Source organism: Acomys russatus, chromosome 7 (genome assembly GCF_903995435.1).
Source record: "Acomys russatus chromosome 7, mAcoRus1.1, whole genome shotgun sequence".
In the NCBI taxonomy this organism is placed as follows: domain Eukaryota; kingdom Metazoa; phylum Chordata; class Mammalia; order Rodentia; family Muridae; genus Acomys; species Acomys russatus.
The window spans coordinates 3,456,361-3,480,428 of record NC_067143.1 but is presented as its reverse complement, the minus strand read 5'-3'; the positions used below and the strand labels follow the sequence as shown (position 1 = coordinate 3,480,428).

General features: G+C 47.8%; 1 protein-coding gene across 1 annotated transcript; it reads left to right on the top strand.

The window, feature by feature from the left end:
- The first annotated feature begins 7,195 nt into the window (after window positions 1-7,195).
- On the top strand, window positions 7,196-19,239 carry LOC127192379 (sialic acid-binding Ig-like lectin 5). The gene is given in 8 exon segments (XM_051149666.1): window positions 7,196-7,235; window positions 10,672-10,982; window positions 15,222-15,477; window positions 16,159-16,440; window positions 16,572-16,674; window positions 18,828-18,855; window positions 18,857-18,928; window positions 19,024-19,239. Coding segments are annotated over 8 exon segments (1,308 nt in total).
- Window positions 19,240-24,068: the final 4,829 nt, after the last annotated feature.

Genomic DNA, 24,068 nt, shown 5'->3' with positions numbered 1-24,068 from the left:
AGATAAACTGTTTCTGGATGGAGAGGTGGCTTGGCGGTTAGGAGCACTTCCTGCTCCTTCCAGAAGACCTGAGTTCTGTCCCAAGCATCCATATCAGACAGTTCACAATTGACTAAACTGCAGCTCTAGAGGATCCCATGCCCTCTTCTGGCCTCTCTAGGGATCTGCACACATGCTCACATATCACACAGACACACATTTTACAAAACAAAAACAAAAACAAAAACTCCTCCCCGACCCCCCACCCCCGAGATGGGGTTGCTCTGTGTAACAGCTCTGGCTTCCTGGAACTCACTCTGTAGACCAGGCTGGCCTCGAACTCACATCAATCTGCCTGCCTCTGCCTCCCGAGTGTTGAGATTAAAGGCTTGTGCCACCACCACCTGCCTAATAAAACTCTTGCAAACAATACACACACACACACACACACACACACACACACAACACGAGAGAGAGAGAGAGAGAGAGAGAGAGAGACAGAGACAGAGACAGAGACAGAGACAGAGACAGAGAGAGGACAGACAGAGAGAGAGAGACACGACAGAGAGAGAGCGAGGGAAGAGAGAGAGAGAGAGCGAAGAGAGAGAGGACGAGAGAGGAGAGGAGCGAGAGAGAGAGAGAGAGAGAGAGAGAGAGAGAGAGAGAGAAGCAGAGAGCCCAGGCAGGAAGCAAGGCCAGACTATAACTCTCAAGGTTCACCCTGATTGAGCCACCCATGACAGCCATTTAATCCAGCCCCAAAGGCTCTACACCTCCCAAACAGTAGCCACAGCTAAAGAGCAAATGGTCAACACAGGAGAGCCGTGTCTAATTTCACATCTAAGCCACAACACCAGGTTGTTCCTTCTGTCACCCTGAAACCCTACGAGCCCAGGACATCTTGGATGGAACAGGGCTGGAGGATAGTAAGTCCCATTCTTTATTTGTCACCTGTGAGTCTCCAGGACCATAAGCAGCCGCGTTATTCATTACTTTCCTGTTGCTGTGATAAAATATCAAGACCAAGGAAGAGTTGATTTGGGCTTATGGCTCCAGATGGCTAAGAGTCCCCTGTGGTGGCAGGTACGGCATCAGTGGCAGGAAGCTGATCAAATACAAATATGAATATGGTCAAATACAAGAAGCCGAGCACAGACAGGAAGTGGTGTGAGACTATAAACATGCAAAGCCCACCCCCCCCTCCAGTGGACATACTTCCTCCAGGAAGGCTGGGCTCCATCTCTCAAAGGCTTTGTGACCTCCCCCACTGACTGAGGACTAAGTGATTAAATATAGGAGCCCATTGTGTGTGTGGGGGGCATTTCTCACTCAAACTACCTCAGCGGGGGGCCCCCTCCTAACGCCCTGTGCACAAAACTAGCGTTGTTTTGTGGATAAGCCTTGTGTTGTACTTTGAACGTGAATCCAGCCCCCACACCCACATCCATAGGCTGTGTAACTTGAACACACGTTTCTCAGCTGGTATGCCATTGTGGAAGATTATGGAACTTTTAGAAAGTAGAGCCTGGCTGAAGGAAATGGTGTATGTATGGGAGGCGGCTTAAGTTTCTATAGCCTGGCCCAGTCTGCTCTCTGCTTCCTGACTGGAGACTCGTGTGTACAGCTGCCTCACACCCTTCCATCCCCACCTTGGTGGGCTGTATGTTTTCTTACATTGTGAGCCGGAACACACCTTCCCCATCTATGTTGCAGGTATTTATTTGGTCAGCGATAAGAAAAGGATCCACGGCACTATGCGTCTCTCCAATTGCACCAGAATTCCCCACAGTATCTCCTAATCTGTAGGCTGGGCAGTGTGAGGTCCTGGGAGTGAGTCATACCCAGCCCTTGCCTTCAGAGTAACCAAGCTGGTAGGGAAAGGTTTCCTCACAGAAAGAGGACTAAGGCTTGGGGGAGGGGGCGGTGGGACGGGGCAGGCAGAGGGACAACAGAGCGTTTGTAGGTTCCCGCCATGGTACTCTGGGGAACGGTAAGGCCCCTTTTCAGGTGTGGCTGCTTCATCTGTAAATCTGTTACACCATCTCTCTTTGCCCTCACTCCTTTCTCACACTCCAGGAAAAGGAAGTAACCTGAGGCCAGCGGAGCCCATGGAAACTGCACAACACGCATCACGTTCGTGGAGACCCAGAAGCCCCAAATCCATAATAAACTTGAGGTCCTGAGAATCTGAATGCCCAAAGCCATCTATCTATCCCCGAGGGTGGGGACTGCTCTTGGGTCTGGTCTCAGGACTTTTGAAGGTCACCTGTATGATTGTTGTTTGAACGAGCTAAAGACACATGTCTCACTCTGGGCCAGAGTCACAGGTGAGGAAAGTGCCGGTGGCACTGTGAAAGAAGGGATTTTGATCCCTTCATGACCAGGCACACAGACAGGCACACAGACACAGACAGACTGACAGACAGGTAGGCAGGCAGACAGACTGACCGACAGACAGATAGACCAACAGACAAGCAGGCAGGCATGCACATTAAAGCCCTTATATTTTAATCCAGTTCCAATGTCAGTACCCACCAGATGAAGCCTTAGGACGAGACCTCCCACCCGAGTCTCTTCACTTTAAATTTCTGTGGGCTCACATGAAGTACACGTCAGTAGAGACCAGGCTGTGAAAAGCGGCACTCAGAGACACGGACAGAGAAAACACGCCACGAGGAACTTGAATTGGAAGATTGTGTCATGGGATCACATCCTGACCCTCGGAACTTCAGTACCCCGGAACAGGAAGTTCTGTCTCACTTCCTCCATGTATCACCAGCACCGGGAATGGCGCCTAAAATATAAGTCGCTGCAGAACTGTTTGTTTGTGAGACACTTGAATGAACGAATGAATGAATTCTGAGCTGTTGCAAGGTTTGAAGCGATGAAGTGGAGTGAGCAGGATCTATAGAGAGTGCTCTCCGAGTGAGGGATGTGGTGTACCTGGTGTCCTTGGAAGGGGTGGGACAGGCAGTGTCTCTTGGTGGTTCAGGACTTTCCTGGGAAGACGTAAAAGAAATGTGCATTCATCCCAAAGAAGACCAAAGAGAAGATTCTGGTGTGATATCTGGCCAAGTGAATGAGTTCGTTAGAGTCGGGGACAAGAACATGACGACGTGTGCAGAGGCACTATGGGAAATTATGCTGTAGTCAAACTATGGGGCAATGTGGCTTGCTGGCTTCCTCCCAGGCTCGTGTTTGGCTAGGTTCCTTACACATCCCAGGATCCCATTGCCCGGGCATAACCCCACTCACAATGGCTGCTCCTTTCTGTAGCAACAAGACAGTGCCACACAGATACGCATCAATTAGTGCACATGCACCATACGCTCATAGACACACTAATTTTGTAAAAATGTGGGTAAAGTGGTAGGAAGAAAGTGGGCAGAATACTGTGAAGAAGAACAGAGGAGGAGCTGAGTTAGAATCAGTCAGTGATGGCACCACAAGAGGAAGGAGCAGTGGGACTGAGCTCTAACACACGAGGCATCAGAGGGAGTGGAGGGCTGTGCACTCAGGTTTGAGAGATACCATACGTTCAAGAGTGCAAAGCTGGTGCAAAGCGAGAGGGTGGAAGTGTATTTCAGAGGACCTGGATTTGTAGATCCCTGAGCACTCTGGTAAACTTAGATTTTTAAAAAAGAGGTATGTGTGTGTGTGAGAGAGAAAGAGAGAGAGAGAGAGAGAGAGAGAGAGAGAGAGAGAGAGAGAGAGAGAGAAAGAGAGACAGACAGACAGAAACACAGAGAGAGAGACAGACAGACAGACAGAAACACAGAGAGAGAGACAGAGAGACAGGCAGAGACAGAGAGACAGAGAGACAGACAGACAGAGAGACAGAGACAGACAGAGACACAGAGAGAGACAGAGACAGACAGACAGACAGACAGACACACACACACACACACACACACACACACAGAGAGAGAGAGAGAGAGAGAGAGTACCTTTAGAGCTCAAAGGAGGGAACTGAGTCCACTGGCACTGTGGTTATAGGCAGCTGTGAGCCTGTGCTCACAATGCGGGTGCTGGAAACCGAACTTGCATCCTCTGCAAGGGCGGTACGTGTTGCTAACCTCTGAGCCATCTCTCCAAGCCCCATGTTTAGCTTTTATCCCCACTCTGGGAGGGCTATTTCCTCTTGTTCTTTGTAATTTGGAAAAGGGAGTTTATTCCACTGTGGCTTTATTTACTTATTTTTACTTACCGCATCTCATTTATCTTGTCTGTGGACATGCATGTGGTGGTCAGAGGACAACTTGTGAGAATGGTCCTCTCCTTTTCCTACGTGGATCCTGGGGATCAAACTCAGGCCATCAAGCTTGACAGCAAATGCCTTTATCCGCCATCTCTCCAATCCCAATGTAGCTCTATCTGTGTGGATCTGTGTGTAGATAGGTATTGAGTGACTTTTCCTGAAGAGACCCAAACATGAAACAGCTATTTACCCCAAGGAGAGCACCAACAGCGAACCAAAGAAACACCCAAATCTAGCTTGGTGCATCTGTGAGGTTTTTGAGTTACGAGAATATGAGTGAGGAGTTACCAACAAGGGCATGGATGACTCAGGGGCAGTTGCATCACCACAAAGGCCACTCTGGGATTTGTAATGACTCATGACAGTTGCAGCTCTGGAGGTCTCTGTACAGCTTGCAGACAATCGGGGGATAGTAGAGTTTCCTCTGTAGCAGCCACTGTGGCTCGCGTGCGTCACACACACACACACACACACACACACACACACACACACACACGGGCCTTGTCAATCTTGTAAGTTTCAGGAACTCTCTGGACTTGTGTTTTACTTCCTGTGCTTTCATATAACCATTTCAGTTCAGAAGAAGCAGCTACATGACCATTGATGAAGACAGAACCTTCTACAATGGCTTGAGTTTGCTTCTTCCAAAGAAACAAATCCCTTAAGAGGGACCCGGGTGTGAGGTGGGAACAAAGAGTGTTGGCAGGCGTGGCAAAGGAGAGATGGAATGGCCACGTGTGATGGCTTATACCTGTAATCCTAGCCCTTCAGGTCTAGGACCATCCTGGGCTACATAGTGAGTTCTAGTAGTAGGTCAACCTTGGCTACTGAGTAAAATCCTATCTCAAAACAAAAGGAACAAAGGGAAAGTGATGGAGCCACATTGGAAATAAGTGAGGGAGGGCTTGAAGGTGGGAGGGAGGGTCTGGGTTTCCTCCTAAGTCTTGTTTGGTTGATTATCAGTGACTTGTTTACAAGGAAAAACAAACAAACAAACAAACAAACGAAGAGTATACACAGTGTCTTCTGATTGGCTGTAGGAGTGAAGCTTGGTCAGGCATTGGCTCCTGGATAAATACCTCCCACCCACCCACCACCTACTTGTGCGGAAGTATCGAGGTAGGAACATCCTTTTAAGAGATGGCTAGCCCAGAGTCTAGAACCACGTGCTCAAGAAAAAAAATTCTCGTAACTGGTGGAGGCTCTGCTCCATAGCACTGATTGCTAAGGGACCAGTTCTGAGGGGGGAAATCCGCTGCCCCACCCTCCATAGACTATCTCTTGTCACCTCCAGACTCTGATTTGTTCTGAGCAGGCATGCGCCTGCTCGTTGGTACCTTGTGGGCGGGGCTTCTCGAGAGGAGAGTATCTGAGCTAGTCAGTTAAGTGGCTCGTCGACATTAGTCCCTCCCAGTCTGCGCAACGTCATTCCTCCCGTGGGTTCATCACAGTTGGCGTTGTGTCCTTAAATCAGCCCAATCCGTTTGCCCCTTCCCAGTCAGTGTCTATAATTGTAAGTCTGCCCCCTCACTGAGTGCTTCCTGGGAGGTTGCCCTTGAATACCCAAAAAGAAGGAATGCTGGGGAGCCCGGAGCCCCAGGAACCCAAGACCAGGAGATAGAACTGGAGAAGAAATTGGCCATTGAGAGGGAGAGGCGAGAAACTGCTGTTAGGACTGGAGAGAAGGCTCGGCAGTTAAGAGTGCTTACCTCTCCTTTCTGAGGACGGAAGTTCAGTTCCTAAGTCAGAGTCCTCCAGCGCCAGAGGATCCGATGCCCTCTTCAGGTCTCCACCCTCTTCAGGTCTCCGCTGGCATCCAAAAAGAGCAGCGGTATCCCGAGGTCAGGGCCTGACAGGACTACAGAGGGCATTCTAGGCCAGCCTCGGCCACATAGTGAGATTCTACAAGCAAACGAGAGCCACAAAAACAGCTCCCAGCGTACAGGCGAGGAGAAAGAGGCGAGCTGGGCCGGGCTGCCCTGAAGCCATCACCTCTGAGTTTCTGGAAGCATCACGGAAAGTGTTCATCCCTTGATTCGAACTTGTAAGCCAAACATGTGCTCTCGGCGTTGGGAAAGGGGTCTGGAAGGACCAGAGGGTCAAATTCGGGCCCAGTTCTATGGGAAGTTTGAGAGTGGCTTGTACTACATGAGAGACCCTGCCTCAAAAAGTCAAAAATAAGGACTAGAAATAATGGCTCAGTGGTTATAAGTAAGTGCTGCTCTTGCAGAGGACCTGAGATGGATTTCCAGTATCCATGTCAGAGGGAGGTCACCATCACTTGTAACTACAACTCGAGATCTGACACCCTCTTCAAGATTCCAAATACACACACACACACACCCTCATAACCCAAGGAGATATATATGTATATATATAATAAATATATTATATATATAAAATACATATATATATATATAATTTCTTTTTCACCCTATTTTGTTTTTTAATGTGGGTCTGTGGCTGGAGGGTGCCCATGTGTGTGTACATGCATGTGAAGGTTAGATGACAATCTTGGATGTAGACCCAAAGTGACCTTCATAACAAATATATATATGTGTGTGTGTGTGTGTGTGTGTGTGTGTGTGTGTGTGTATACACCTTTTCATGAACTTTGAGTCTGCCTTGTGGACTAGAGAGACCTTGAAGGAGGAAGAAGAAAGGAGAGTTGATTAGAAGGGGGGAAAAAGCAGATTTGATAGACTCACAAGGAGACCTGGGGAAGACACCTGTTCTCAAGGCTGCCATGCATCTGGTGCCAAGAGGAACCCAGTACACAAGATTAAGACATCTTAAATGTGGTTGAGGAGACCAAAAGCAATAAGTTGTTATTTCTGCATCTACTACCTACCTGCTTGGTCACTCTTGTCCTCACCTGTGCCAAATCATTCGCTACAGGACATTGGGACCGAGGCCCGTCCGCAGCTGGAGCCACCCGTGTTCTCTTTTGCCCCTGAGATGCTGTGCGGGCTCACGGCTTTGCCTCTGATGTATTTGGGTAAGTCACACACACTGTGAGGCCATCACCTGGGGCTGCAGGAAGGGAAGGAAGAGCTGGCTGCCGTAAGCTATGCTTAAGTGACAGTCCATGGAGTTATCATAGGGGCCCACGTGCCCCTGTAGCCTTATAAGTTCCCCCCAGGAGACTAACTCTATTCTCTGCAGATAGAGAGTGAAAACACACCGGAGAAATGATTCATTAGAGTCCAGCTTGGGGTCCCAGTGGGTTTATTGGGATTACTTGCAGGGGATGGGTAACGTGGAGGCAGCCGCATCACGAAAACCCACACCTGTACCCCGCCTCTATGCATGGGTGGCTGCTCACAAAAGCTTGGTTCCTGGAGCTCTCTGCACAACATGTAGGCAGCTCCACCAAGGGTCTTCTTCAAGAAATCCCTACTGTCTATATACCCTCACGGAGGGGCCTCATAAATCCCGAAAGTGTGATGACCCTCCTGAGCCCCTCTCCTCCCTCTGGGGGGCGGGGGAATGTTTTCATCCAGAGGAAGAAGGTACAGAGAAACTGTTTTTCTGTGGTTTCCATATCACTGCAGCAGTGGTGCTGTGGAACCTCCCCCACCCCAGGAGCTCAGGAATGACACAGAGTGGTGAGATAACAAGGTATAGTCCGTATTATCAAGGACCATGACAAAACCAGAAGCTGGATTGGGTGGCACTGCCTGAAAGAGTTGTACTGTAGCGAGCAGTGGTTAACACAGGCTCACAGCTGGTTAAAGTGCTGAGAATAAGAGACCATGGGCCTGGAGCTGAAGAGATGGGTTAGCACTTAAGCACATACTCTTGCAGGAGATGTGGGTTCAGTTCCCAGCACCCACATCGACTGCCTGTGACTCCACCTCCAGGACGCTGGTCACGTCTGGTCTCTGTGGGTACCCAAACACAAGTGCATATGTCCACACAGAGGCCCATACATACACATACTTAAAAATCATGAATCTTGAAAAGTACTTCGTTTTTTAGTTGAAAGAGACCAAGTGTTCTGCCAGAGATGGACTTCTAATACCAATCTTCCATGACTGGCCGAAGGCTGAGGGGGCCACTGTTGGAGAAGGAGAGGAAGGATGGAAGAGCTGGAGGGTGGAGGGCAGACAAGAGAGCTGTGAAAAGCATCCATGAGCTCGTAGCAAGGCTAGTCGCCCGTACAAGCAACAAGCCAGCTACAAACGTCAGTACAGAGGGGGACGCTACTGACAGCTGATGGCTCTGGGAGGAGTCGCTTTCTTTGGGAGGTAGCAAGTGGGAGGCAACTCATGTTGAACAGGATGACCCCACCCTGCTCATATATGGGCATTAAGAACTGGGCTCAGTGGCTTAAAATAAATACACAGGCACACTCAAAGTTAGGAGGAGATGCCGGGGATGTCCCAGAGAGGATCCGGAGCTGGGGCTTGGGTGGATGTGATCAAGCTATGTTGTTTACATGCATGAAATGTTCACAGAATAAATAAAAAATAGTACTTAAAAAGTTAATGGAATTGTGTCTGAGGTTGTGGCTCAGTTGGTAAGGTGTTTGCCTAGCATGTCCCAGACTTGGTTCCCTGAACTGTGTAAAGCTGTGTGCCATGGTGTATGCCATAAGCTCAGCACCTGGGGAGTGGGAGCAGGAGCAGCAGAAGTTCAGGTAATTTCAGCTATGTAATCAATCTGAGGCCAATCTAGGGTAGAGACTCTGTCCCAAAGAAAGACTTCAGTGAAACTATTATCGTTATGGTAGTGACAAATTATATCAACGTCACAAAGATTAGATCAGCAACGGGTGGGCTGGATAGATGGCTCAGATGGTTAAAAGCACTGGATGTTCTTTCCAAAAGTTTGGAGTTCAATTCCCACATGGTGGCTCATAATCGTCTATAATGAGATCTGGTGCCCTCTTCTGGCTGGATGCATACATGCAGGCAGAATACCCTAAATAATAAACAACTGATACTTTAAAATAAAATAAAAATAAAAATAAACAACAACAACAAACCAACAAAGAGAAGAGCTTGTGGGAGAAGTTGCCAGAGGACTAAGTACAAGCACTCAGTTGGCATCTCTCAGGGAGGCTGTCCAGACCGCACAGTTCTCTCAACAACAGTGCTTGGTGATACAGAGTTTAAGTTTAGGTTCCCCACTCAGGGAGCCCATGAAGCCTTGAGTGTAAGGTTTTTCACCCGGGAGTCTGGCCCTGCAGTTGTGACAGACCTTGGCATTCAGTACTTCCAGAGATCAAAATGATACGTATTATAAATAACAGCAATGCTATAAGGCTCGGTAGCAAGGAAGCTGAGATGAATTTACCTGCCCCCCACCCCCACAAAGAGCTTTATTAGGAGAGTGACAGTCATCACAGATAGCACAATGGATCCTGAATATAAAAGTCCTTAAATTACATTAGACTGAGGCACTTTTCTGCTCTTACAGGCTCGGGGAGGGAGTAAGTCCACAGCGTACGACCTAGCCTACAAGCCAGGCAGACAGTAGGTAAAAGGAAAGTTATCATTCAGGACCAGGGGGAGGGTTCAGCAAATTGAGGTGCTTGCCACCAAGCTTCGTGATCTGAAGTTCGGTATCGGAACCCACATGGCGGAAGGAGAGAACTGACTTCTGCTGGCTGTCCTCTCACAAGCAAGCATGCACGCACGTGTGCACAGTGAGCGCGCCAATGAATAAACAAGTGCTACGAAAAGGACGTTTTTAGTTTCAGAGTTGGCCTGGGTATCAGAGAGGGCTAGATTTGCAGCTTCAGAGGGCACGGGAAGGTGAGGCCATGGCCGGTTGTGTCTACTTTTCTTTCTGCTGCTGTTAATAAACACTGACCAAAGTCAACTTGGCACAAAAGAATGTATTCAAGCTTACAGTTTATAGTCTATTGTCAAGGGAAGCAGAAGCCATGGAGGAATGCTGCTTGCTGGCTGCTCTCCATGGCTTGCTTAGTTTCTTATACGATCCGTGCCCACCTGCTTAGGGATGGCACCGAGTCCACAGTGAGCTAGACCAATCAAGAAAAGACACTCCCCGCAAAGACCTGCCCTGAGGCCAGTTGATGGATGCAATTCTTCAATTGAGATTTTTCTCTTCCCACATATGTCTAAGCTTATACTGAGTTAACAAAAACTGTAACATAAATCAACTGTCTGTCCAGAGAGAATGTCAGCCAAGTGTGGCCTGAGAGTGGCCAAAAGAGAATAATACTACATATCGCAAGGATGCCACCACAAACCACACGACTCTCAGACTACGTGGTGTGACCCAGTGCTGTGTGTTACTAAAGACCGCCTTTACCAAGAAGGAGGTTTCCAGGCCTCTGAGGTGACTTTCCAGAGCCTGGCAGATGCCGAACCTGCCTGTCCTGAATGGGATGCTGCAGCTGACAGGGAGGACTCTGAAAACCTGCAATGGGACTGCTTTCCATCGTGTGTCTCTCCCCACAGGATTGCTGTCTCCAGTTTCGGTTGACAATCAAGAAGATGGCAGTAGAAGATGGTCCGTGCAGTAAAGTCCTTGTGTGATTGAATTTTCCAAGGCATCTCCCAGAAATCCCATGACTGTGAGCTACAGGCTTAATGAAAACATCAGCTTCCATGTAGGTACCAGCCGTTCCAGTGCCCCCAGAGGTGATCTCTCCATGGAGGAGGAGGAGTACTGCATTCTGCTGACCCACGCCATGCTCAGAAGGGAAAGCATGGCCGCCTCGCTCTCTGTAAGTCTCGGAGATGAGAAAGACACTGTCCTGAGGGAGAACGCTGCACGTTCCATGTCAGGTGATGTTCACACTTAGTGACTTAGGAAATGACTTAGTGACTTAGAAAATGCAGAGGGAGTGCTGGTGACCAGGTGGCTGTTACTTTATCAGGCACTGGCCTTTTTTTTTCCATTTTATTATTTTATTTATATTACATCTCGATTGTTAGCCCTGGCCCCTGTTTCCTCCCATTCTTCCCTCCCTCCCACTTCCCCCCTTCTCCTCTCCCCTATGTCTGTGATTGAGGGAGACCTCCTCCCCCTATATATGCTCTTAGACTATCGAGTCTCTTCTTGGTAACTTGCTATCCTTCCTCTGAGTGCCGCCAGGCCTCCCCATCCAGGGGACGTGGTCAGAAAAGGGGCACCAGAGTTCATGTGAGAGTCAGATCTCACTCTCCACTCAACGGTGGAGAATATCATGATCGTCGGCTAGGTCTTGGTAGGGGTTCGAAGTTTAACGCCTATATTCTCCTTGGCTGGTGCCTTAGTTTGAGGAGGACCCCAGGACCCAGATCTGCCTGTCATAAAGTTCTTCTTGTAGGTTTCCAGGACCCTGTGGGTCCTACTATTTCCTTATTTTTCCATGTTACTCTCGCCTAAAGTCTCAATCGGATATCCTCTCCTCTGACCTACTTTCTTGGTAAGTAAAGTTTTTCATGGTACGTATCCCTTGGACTAGTGTTTTTGATATAAGTGAGTATATTACCTATTTGTCTCTTTTTTGCTTCTGGGTGAACTCACTCATTATGATAATTCTAGATCAATCCATTTGTCCACAAATTTCGGGAATTCCTTGTTTTTAATAGCTGAGTAGTATTCCAACGTGTAAATGTATCACAGTTTTTTAGTCCATTCTTCTACTGAGGGACACTTAGGCTGTTTCCAGGTTCTGGCTATTATGTATAATGCAGCTATGAACATGGTTGAGCATATGTCCCTGTTGTGTGGTAAGGCATTTTCTGGGTATATTCCAAGGAGTGGGATAGCTGGGTCTTGAGGAAGCCCTAATTCCCATTTTTCTGAGAAAGCGCCAGATAGCTTTCCAAAGTGGTTGTACTAGTTTGCATTCCCACCAGCAATGAAAGAGTGTTCCTCTCTCTCCACATCCTCACCAACACGTAGTGTCATTTGAGTTTTTGATCTTAGCCATTCTGATAGGTGTAAGATGGAATCTCAGTGTCGTTTTGATTTGCATTCTCTGATGACTTAACGAGGACGAGCATTTCTTTAAGTGTTTTCTCGGCCATTTGATATTCCTCTGCTGAGAATTCTCTGTTAAGTTCCAAGCCCCATTCACAATTGGGTTGTTTGGTTTTGTGGTGTTTAATTTCTTGAGTTCTTTATATATTTTGGATATTAAACCTTTGTCAGATGAAGAGTTGGTGAAGATCTTTTCCCAGTCTGTAGGCTGTCGCTTAGTTCTACTGACAGTGTCTCCTGCCTTACAGAAGCTTCTCAGCCTCATGAGGTCCCATTTATTAATTGTTGACATTAAGGCCTGAGCTGTTGGTGTACTGTTCAGGAAGTTGTTTCCTGTGCCTATGTGTCCCAGGCTCTTCCCCACTTTTTCCTCTAACTGAATTAATGTCTCTGGTTTTAAGTTGAGGTCTTTAATCCACTTGGACTTGAGTTTTGTGCATGGTGACTAATAAGGGTCTAATTGCATTTTTCTACATGTAGACATCCAGTTAGACCAGCACCATTTGTTGAAGATGCTATCCTTTTTTCCATTGAATAGATTTGGCTTCTTTGTCAAAAATCAAGTGAGCAAATGTGTGTGGATTCATCTCTGGGTCTTCAATTCGATTCCATTGATCCACCAGCCTATTGCTTTGCCAGTACCATGCTGTTTTAATTACTGTTGCTCTGTAGTACAGCTTGAGATGAGGTCTGGAGATTTCTCTGGAGGATCTTTTATTGTATAGGATTGTTTTTGCTATTCTGGGTTTTTATTTCTCCATATGAATTTGAGAATTGATCTTTCAATATCTTCAAAATATTTTGTGGGTATTTTGATAGGGATTGCGTTGAATCTGTAAATTGCTTTTGGTAGGATGGCCATTTTTTACTATGTTGATTCTCCCGATCCACGAACAAGGTAAATCCCTCCATCTTCTGATGTCATCTTCAATCTCTTTCTTCAGAGGTTTGAAGTTTTTTTTCGAATAAGTCCTTCACTTGCTTGGTTAGAGTTACTCCTAGATATTTTATATTGTTTGTGGCTATCATGAAGGGAGTAGTTTTTCTAATTTCTTCCTCTGCCTGTTTGTCATTTGTATACAGGAAAGCTACTGACTTTTTTGAGTTTATTTTGCATCTGCCAACTTGCTGAAGGTGTTTATCAGCTGTAGGAGTTCTCTGGTGGAATTTTGTGGGTCACTTATATACACTATCATATCATCTGCAAATAGGGATAATTTGACTTCTTCCTTTCCTATTTGGATCCCCTTGATCTCCTTTTGGTGCCTTATTGCTCTGGCTAGAACTTCAAGAACTATATTGAAGAGCTATGGGGACAGAGGGCAGCCTTGTCTGGTTCCCGATTTTAAAGGGATTTCCTTGAGTATCTCTCCATTTAATTTAATGTTGGCTGTTGGTTTGCTGTATATAGCCTTTATTATGTTTAGATAAGAGGCACTGGCCTTTTTAAAACATTAGGTGTTGTGCGTGCACACACACACAGGCACACACACACATAGACAGATGCACACATAAACACACACACATGCACAGACAGACATACACATAAACACACACACAAACAGAAACACACATGAATACACACATATACACAGACATACACATACATACATACATATATACATACATGTCCACACATAGACAGATACACACATGAACACACGCACATACACACACACAGACACTCACACATAGACAGATACACACATGAACACACACACACATACACAGACAGACATACACATAAACACACACATACATACACAGACACCCACACATAGACAGATACACACATGAACACACACACATACACAGACATATATACACACAGACACACACAGACACACACACATAGATACACACATGAACACACACATACACAGACATATATACACACAGACATACACAGACACCCACACATAGATACACACATGAACACACACATACACAGACATATATACACATAAATACACACACATACATGCACAAAGAGACAGACAGACATATACACACACACACATATACAGAGACACACACAGATAAACACACACACAGACAGACAGACACAGACCATTTGTTTGTTTTCAATTTGACACAAGCTAGAGTCATCTGGGGAAAGGTAAATCTGTAGGGCATTCTCTTGATTAATAATTAGTGCAGGATGGCCCAGCATACTGTGGCTGGTGTCACCCCAAGACTAGTGGTTGTGGGTTACATAAAAATGTGGGCTGGGGGCTGGAGAGATGGCTCAGAGGTTAAGAGCACTGACTGCTCTTTCAGAAGTCCTGAGTTCAATTCCCAGCAACCACATGGTGGCTTATAACCATCTATAATGTGATCTCATGCCCTCTTCTGGTGTGCAGGCGTACATGCAGGCAGAACACTGTATATATAATAAATAAATAAATCTTTGTTAAAAAAATGTAGACTGAACAAGCCAATAGTCAGAGTTCCTCTACGGTTTCTGCTTCCATTCCTTCCTGCAGGTCTCTGCCTTAATTTCCTGTCACGACTTTCCTCAATGATGGGTGTGACATGGAGGTGTAAGATGAAATAAACCCTTTCCTTTCCATGTTGCTTTTGGTCATGTCTTTATCATAGCAAAAACCAGACCAACACACCCTGTGTGCATGTGCGCTTGCCACTGTGTGTCTGTGGAAACCATAACTCATGAGCATCTGTTCTTTCTTCCACGATATGAGTCCTGGAGATGAACGCAGGTTGTCGGAGCTGGGGACAACCGCCTTTATCTGATCAGCCATATTGCCAGTTCTAAATAATGTAATTTAAATCTTTTTTTTTTTAGATATCTAGACTTCATATAAGCTCCCGCATCTTGTTCCTCTGGATAGGAGTGAGAAGGGGTGGGCTTCCTGACAGAAAGCAGAAATTGGTGAGAAACCACATGGTCACAGCCTCTGTGAGGCCGTTGGAAGATGTTTGAGGGTTTCAACCAGAAATGCTGTCCAGTGGCCTTCCCCTAAAATAAAAATCTAAGCATAACCGTTTCCTCTCTCCTCCAGATGTGACCCAAAAGCCAGAACTTCACATCCCAGAACATGGTGCGGCTGGAGAGCCTGTGGCTTTGACCTGTACTATACAAGACACCTGTCTGGAGCCCAAAGCTCCTTTTCTCTCCTGGAAAGGGCCCAACATGATTATTGCCATCAACTCCTCTTCAGAGCTCACCACTGCCCCAAAGCCTGAGGACCAGGGCTCCACTCTCAGATGTCACTTAAAGCTATTCCCAGATAACCTGTCTAGCAGTAAAATGCTCAACCTACAGCTGCTCTGTGAGTGCTGGCAGGCACAGTCAGGGTCTGTGGGGAAATAGTAGTCCCCAGGGAAGGACCTGGATCCTGAAGGGGAGGACCACAGCAGCGAGTCTGGTTCAGATGATGAAAAAAGATGGAGGAGAAGTCTCTGGGTCTCAAAGTCTCCAGATCTCTTTGAGAATCAAATAAGTCTGGGAGCTATAGAGATGTCTTAAACGGCCAAGAGAACTCATTACCATGTATTTGTTACTTTTCTGATGCTGTGGTAAAACACCACAATCAAGGACCGCAAACAGGACATGACCTAAGATATCTCCCTCCCTCCCTCCCTCCCTCCCCCCTCTCTCCTCTCTCTCAAAGCCCACCTCCTGTAACACACTTCCAACAAGGTCCTGTCTGCTAAACCTCCTCAAATAGCACCACCCACTGGGGCCTCTGGAGGGCATCTCATTTAAACTGGCACACTTATATAAGAACTACATGAATTTAGTTCCCCCTAGCACCCAGGTTGGGTAGCCCAAATTACCTATAACTCTAGGTCTAGGGGATCCAGTGCCCTCTTCTGGCCTCTGTGGGCACTGCACTCACATGCACATACACAGACACACATATGGACATAATTATAAATAAATTTGGGCTTTGGAGGAAGTGAAAGAAAGTGTAGATGTCTCTATGACCTCTGACCCTTCTTCTCCACAGCACCTGCCAGGCTGCTCAACTACTCCTGTTTGGTGACGAGGACACTAGTGTGTAGCTGTTCCTTCTATGGGATCCCCACACCCTCGGTGCAGTGGTGGGTGGGAGGGACCTCGGTGAGTATGAATAGCATTGACAGAATCCTGCACGTGACCACCACCACGCTGGAACCCTGGACCAACAGCACCATTCGTCTCATGTGGGAACCAGCAATCATTACGAGACTTCGCTGTGAAGGCAAGAACCAATATGGAATCCATGCTTCCAAAATCCTCTTGATACCAGGTGAGTGGATGGAGATATAGCGTGGCTGGGCTGGGAGACCAGCACTTGAGGGCCAGGATGAGAACAAGCACAGAGCAGGAGTCATAGTTTGAAACCTCGAGATGATGATGTTCTTTTCGCTTTCGTTTCAGATAAAAGCTCCATTTCTAGTGTGTTCCTGAGAGGGCTAGTCCAGGGCATTGTGTACGGGACCATAGCATCTGTTTTACTCTTCTTCTTCCTCACTGTCCTGGTGTGAGTATCGGAGTTGAAATTCAACACCATGCCCCTCCTAAAGCTTACCACACTGACTTATTCTTTTATTTTTAAAATTACATTTATTATTTTATTATTCTATTTGAGAGAGAGGGTGGGGGAGAGAGAGAGAGAGAGAGAGAGAGAGAGAGAGAGAGAGAGAGAGAGAGAGAGAGAGAGGGAGAGAGAGAGAGAGGTGCGCTTGTGTGCATGTGGAGGTCAGAGGACAACTTTCCAGAGCTGGCTTTTTTCCTCCACCGTGTGGGTCAGTCTCTTTTACCCAGTTCATGGCACTTCATTGACTAAAGATGTTCATTTTCATTTTCTTCCAGTTTAGTTTCTGTTGAAGTGGACTTGTAATGTTCCAACCAGTCTTTATTTGCATTTAGAGCTATACATTTACGCATAAATTTAATTGCATAAATTTAATTGCAAGTAATACATTAGTATTACTTGATTGAAACATTTCCAATTTCCATTATGATTTTTGAACTATTAGAAATGTCAGTGTTTTCTAATAACCTCTCCACTCTCTTTCAGTACTGAGGATTGAATGTAAGTTTTTGAACATGGTAGACAGCTGTTCTACCATTGAGTTATGCCCACACCTTTCACTGGGGGATTCTAGACAGGTGCTCTACCTCTGCACTACATCTTCGGCCCTCTTTAAACTTTTATTTTAAGACTCAATACACTCATCTTGGACTTTGTCACCTTCATAGTAGGCGATATAACAGGCCTGTAGCATCAGGACTAACTGATCCTCTTTCTTATATTAAATAGGTTCATAAAATGTACTATGCATAATGCCCATTTATTTTCATTGCAGCAATTTTTTGTTTATTTTTTTAATAAACATTTCATATGGGCTTAAGTGAAGTGTGCATTTCACACTAGTTGAATGCAGTCATGATATACTCTGGAGTATGTGACTTTGGAGGAGGTGAAGGAAAGTGTGGGTGTCTCCCTGTTCTCTGCTCCTTCTTCTCCACAAGTCAAACTCATGATGGGCTGGAAAAAAAATGGCGCAGTGAATAAAAGTGCTTGCCTCCAACTCTGAGGACCTGAATTTGATCCCACAGAGCTTACATGGTAGGAGAGAACCAACTCCGGCAAGTTGTCCTCTGACCTCAACACTCATGTTTACACAAACTCAACACACACAGTAAATAAAGAAAATGTAAATTTATGAGATTCATTGTGTTGTTGAGGTCTCCTTCAACTCAGCAAACTGAAGTCAGCCCTATGTTTACACAGAGCATGGCTTCCTTACAGCTTCTTTCCGGTCTCTGGCAATGATTTCAAAGCCATTTTCATTTATTTTTGTAGGAGGGTTTTCAGACAGGAAATGAAAATTTGAATCTTACTCTCTCAGTTCACACAGAAGCCAAAGAAGGCTGTTCGTCTGGAAAAGGGCATAGACTGATGAACAACTATACACATCTGCCTCCACTTGTTGCGGGGAGGGGGATGGGAGGACAGAGCCCACAGGTAGGTGTACAGTGATGCAACAGCCCCTTGCTGCTGCCAGAGCAAGAGAAGCAGGTGACTCTTCATATAATCTGTGGTACGTCCACTGACTCTTCATACAATCTGTGGTATGTCCATTGAATAAGACACTAGATTGCCGCCAAAAAATGAGAGTTCCTTGTGCTCTGAAATACATATATGTGCCGAAATGTTAAGAGAAGAAATATGCAAAACAAACTTGTACTCACACAAAAGGTGTGTGTGTGTGTGTGTGTGTGTGTGGAAGAGAGAGAGAGAGAGAGAGAGAGAGAGAGAGAGAGAGAGAGAGAGAGAGAGAGAGACAGGGTTGCAAGAGAAGCAGAGAGAAGGCACTGTGATGGGTGTCACAAAGTCTAGAACTTTGTCCTAGAGTTAATGGGGAACCTCAGGTATTGTGACCTAGAAAGAAACAGAGCCGTTTTTAGGGCTTGGAAGGGGATAGCCTAGAGACCGGGAGGCCAATAAAGAGTCTGGGGAGAGTGGATTTGATTTCCTTTGGCTAAGTGGACTATTCACAGACCCAGCATTTGGAGACTGGCTGATGCTCTGGGGGCAGCCCAGAGCTGGGTTTGTGAATGGCAGTGCCGGTAAGGAGTAGGGGCGGGGACTGAATGCAGCATTCACCACGAGGCTCATTGTCTTAGAATGAAGATGCTTAGCTGGTGGAAGGAAAAATCAAACTTGCAACAACAAAGAAGCCCCGACTCCCAAGAAACCAGTTTCAGGAGAAGCCAAAATGCCTGAAGTCTGAAGCTGCAAATGGACTAGCCTTGGCTGGGGTAAGTGGAAGGCCCTCTCAGCCCGTCTAGGCACAACCACCAGATGGCGCTCACTCCTTAGAAGCAGCGGTTGCAGACCCACGCTGTCGCTTCAGCGCTGCCGCAGCTTAACCAGAATGGAGGCCTGAGTCTGGGTTTGCTTATTCTTCACATGGAGGTTTCCTGGAACAACAGAACCGTCCCTCCCAGCGACTATGGCAAGGACCCTTTGGAGCTTCAGGGCCACCATTTCCCCACGGTGGAGGTCTTTCAGACACCAGCAAATGGTGGCTGTTGAGGAGAGAAAATTCCAGTGTAAATGCTTTGCGAGTCAACTGGGTTTGCTGTGAAAAATTGCCACAGGATGGGTGCCTTCAAACCACAGATTTCCCCTCGTCTAATTCTGGGGCCTAATGACCCAAGACAGGGGTATCCAGATGGCTAACTTCTCCTGGGGGCTCTTTTCTTTACCTGAAGATAGCAGTTTTCTTTCTGTGTCCTCACGGGATATTCTCTGCATGCGTTTTTGTCATCACCGCCCCCTCAACCCCCTTTCTGTTAATTTTAGTCTTTGTGTTTGTTTTCTGTTGCTCCAGGTTTGAGATCCAGGGCCTTGCTTATTCTGATACCAGGAAAGAGCTGCATTGTTGAACCATGGCCCCGCCCCCTCCGTTAGGGACTCTAGTGGAGGCGCTCTACCATTGAGCCACGCTCCAAGCCCTCAGTAGAGCATTGGAGAAGAACACTCTATTATATTCCTATATTCCCAGTCCTCTTTTACTTTTTTTTTTTTTTGACAGGTTCTCACTAAGTCACCCAGGGTGACCTTGAACTCTGAGATTCTCCTACTTCAGCCTCCTAGTAGGTAGAATGAAGCTGTTTCTGGCCGATTCTCCCCGAGTCTCTTGTCACAGTCCACATTGGTGTCTAATCCACCCACACGAACTCACCTTAACTTGATTACCTCAGTAAAGTCTTGTCTCCAAATGTGATTGTATTCTAAGGTGGTAAAGGGCTTGGATTTCAGCACAGAAATTAGGATGAAGGGGCTGAGAGCGTGGCTCAGTTGGTACAGTGCTTGCCTCGCATGCATAAAACACTGGGCATGTTCCCTAGCACCTCACAATTGGGGTGTTATTCGCACCACATTCATGGCAGCACTCAGAAGACAGAGGAAGTTGAAGCTACGTAGTAAGTTGGAGTCCAGCGTAGGTTACATTACACCCTGTCTCAATAAATAAATGACAAAAACTAAGCAGTTTTTATGAGCAACGCCTTTTACCTGAGGCTGAGGATTAAAGAAGCCAGTAAAACACTCAGAACAGGAACTGGGCTTTAAAACGCCAGGCAAAGGCAGCCTCTGTTTGTTCTGTAGCCCAAGGCCACAAAGAAAGGAAGAAGAGAGTCCAGTTGGGACCTGCAGATGGGCCACGGTGCATGCCAGGCTCCTCCAGCCTGGTGGGCCTGCAGAGGAGCAAGGCACCGTCTCCACCTCACACTCCAGCTCCCTGTGGCTGGGCCAACCTGCCCCTCTCCAGATCTCCCCTTTCTCTCCCTCTCTTCTTCCTCTTCCTCTACCCTCTTCTCCCATTCCCCTCTTTTCTTCCCTCCTTCCCCTCCCTTTCCTTTCTTTCCTCCTCCTCCCTTCTTTCCTCCCCTCTTCCTCTTCTTCTCCTAACCTCCAGGTAGTCTCATCCAGGGTGGATGGCCTGGTCCTTGCCTTATGGCTCCGGGGCCAGCATCAGAGGAGGGAGGGGCTTTATAAGAAGGGGCAGGGGAGCGGGTTCAGAGTGGTCTAGAGCAAGCAGTTGTGGGGCAGGCAGAGACAACGGGAATGAATCCACCTTTCCTGTGTGTGGTGAGACTTTCTAAAGAGAGAAAAGTCCTGAATACAATGCCACAGTTAGCTGTGGACGGGCTTTCTTAACCTTACCCACTCGTTGTATCTGCTATTTCATTCCCTTTGCCCCGCACATCCCCACTCCATCCCACATCATCACAACCTTATGCTATTCCTGATGCTTCGCATTGCTCTGCTTGCTGTGTGTTTTGGGTGTCCATGGACCGCTTTTCAGCCCCCCCCCTCCTTTGAGAAAGAATGTCATATATATATATAGTCCAGGCTGGCCTCCAAGTTGGTCTGTAGCCAAGATGACCTTGAACTCTTGTTTTTCTTGTTTTCACCTGCCCTGTGCAAGGACTACAGTGTGCACCTCTATGCCTGGCTCATGTGTGCCTGCGAGCAGTCTGCCGACAGAGCCACAGGCCGAGCCTTTTCTTGCCGTTTCTCACTCTTCCTTCCCTTGCTCCTCTTTCTCGTTTATCAAACCTTTCCCCCATGGACTCAGGTGTCACTCTGCACTGAGCTCTATGGGAACACACGGCTGGTGACCATCCAGACCAGGGCACAGATTTATTCAGTAGGGGTGAAGCAAGGCCAAGTGTCCCACAGAGGACGCTGCTTCTGTCCTCATCTAGGCTCGGCCACCTCAGGCTCTTCTGGACTGTCTTTATGGATCATCAAGGGATGGCTAAGCCCCCAAGGGAATGGTCATAGTTTTAGTAGTAGGTGCTCGGTTGTGGAGAAGAGACGACAGATTGTACATGGAAGAGAGGGTCAGGCAGACATCTGTGAGCCAACTGCAGATGAAGGAAGCAACCGAGGCTTCCATCTGAAGACAGCTCAATCCAGCAACCCCTGGGACATGGAGGGATCAGCATATCCAGTGTACAGAGCAGGAAGCTGAGGCATGAATGGCTAAGGAGTCTGTAGGAAGAGGAACGGGAAGGGGGCAATGCCTCATTTGTCCTTGCAGAGTCTGTCCAGGGTCCTTTTGCCCACAGCAAACCAGAACGATGGCTGTGACTAGGTTTTGCAATGCAGTCAATAAAGGGTGGTGCCTTAGTCACTTCTCAGTTGCTATTACAAAATACCGTGCCAAGGCAACTTATAGAAGGAAGAGTTTATTGGGGGTTTATTGGCGTCCATGACCATCATGATGGGGAGCATGATGGCAGGTAGACAGGCAGGCAGGCAGTGGATAAACAGGTAGGCAGTGGGCAGGCAGGGCAGACAGGCAGTGGGTAGGCAAGCAGGCAGGCAGTGGACAGGCAGTGGGCAGGCAGCAGGCAGGCAGTGGGCAGGCAGTGGGCAGATGGGCAGGCTGTGGGCAGATAGGCAGTGGGCAGATGGGCAGGCAGTGGGCAGATAGGCAGTGGGCAGGCAGCAGGCAGGCAGGCTGGCAGGGCGTTAGAGCAGTAAGGAGCTCACATCTCACCCACAAGCATGAGGCAAAGAGAAAGAATGAACACAAGCTGAGTGGGAATGCCGTGGGCTTTTGAAACCTCAATGCCACCCCCCCCCCCAGTGACACACCTCCTCCAACATAGTGTCACCAACTAATCCTTCCCAAATAGTTTCACTAACTGGGGACCAAACATTCAAATATAGCAGCCAGTGGAGGCCGTTCTCATTAAACCACCAAGAGGTGGCTTCACAGAGTCAAGAGACAAAAACTAAATACTACGACAGGGTGAACTTCCCTAAATCCAAAAGTATGAAATCCAAAATACATCAGAACCTGGAACATTTTATATTGGGAAAGGATCTGATGTGACCCAGGCTAGCCTTGAACGTGATATATAGCCAAGGGTGACCTTGAACTCCCGATCCCCCTGCATCCACCTCTCCAATGCTGAGATTACACGAAAATGAATAAAATGTCATTAAAAATTAAACACTTCAGAATTTAGAGGAAATTTCAGTTGTTCAGAATAGGAGGTTGAAACGAAATTAAACCCTTGCTTCCTAAGTTGCACATGCCCGACATTTCGCCACAGACATGAGAACGGTACTTAATAAACATCAATCCTGAAATACTTCAAGGAAGAGGAAATGGTCCGCTGTAGTGTCCAGTGGGGGAAGAACAGGTAGAACTGGCTTATGTGTCATGTACTTTTCCTGCCCTATGCCGTCCTGTAGTGTCTCACTGCAGAAGTTGCTGCCTTTTGCTGGTTTCCCACTCTTCACTAGCCTTCATTAAGGCTACAGGTAAACAGTATACTGCCTGCTTAGAACCCCCAAATGAAGAGTCACGAGGCCAGGCTAAGGGAAAGTCCCTGCCTAGAATCCCTTAGTGACGCAGAGGTAGGACATCTGCTTGGAATCCTTAGTCCAAAGATAAGGCCATGCCTAGAGTTCCTCACTGAAGGAATGGGGGTACATCTGGCTAAGGGGTTCATCTCTTGCCTGACAAGCCCAAGGCCTTGGGTTCAAATTTAGGGAGTCAATGAATTCTACAAGGTATGCCAGCTGTCCTGACCCCCAGTCACAAACATGAAAAGAGAACCGTTATTCTCCCGCTATCTTAGCTGACTTGGGCTCAGAGCTGTGGCTCTTACAATAAAAAAGTAAATTATTACATTTATTTGTTTTGTATGGGTGTTGGATTCCTGGGTCTGATGGGGGAAAGCTGAGGCTGGACCCTGTCTAAGGAGGAAGACTGAACTGAACATCTGGATGTAAGGGAGGAGGCTGGGCTCTGGACTCCCAGGGTCTGACAGAAGAGGCAGGGGGTCTGTGCATCTGGGTCTGAGGGAGGAGGCTGGGGCTGTTGCACCCAGGTCTGAGAGAGGAAGACTGAATGCAGACTCTTATGACTGAGGGAGGAGGATCTGGAGTCTGTGCACCTTGGGTCTGAGAGAGGAGGGACAGAGCCCGGCTCTGGGGAGGAGGGCTGGGCTTCTGCAGCAGGAGGCAGCTGGATGAAGTGCATCTCAGGCCGGGGTTCTGGAGACCTGGAGGACATCGGTCGCCCGGGGGAGGGCGGAGGAGGGGCAGGGCCACAGTAACAAAGGCCTCTCCCTCCAACGAGCAACCCCCCCCGGCCCCGCCTCCCGGGCCCCCCGCCTGCCCTGATTGGCCGGTCTCCCTGCCCGTCAGCGCCACCCCCCTCCCTGGGTCTGCAGTAGCTCCGGCTACCTCGTCGCGCCCCCCCAGCCCCCTCCCCCCGCCCCCGCCGCCCCCCGGGCCGGTGCAGCCGCAGGCGGGGTCCCCCTCCCCCTCCCCCTCTCCCCCAGGCTCGCGCGCCCCGACCGCCCCCTCCCCTCCCCCTCCGCGCCGCCGCG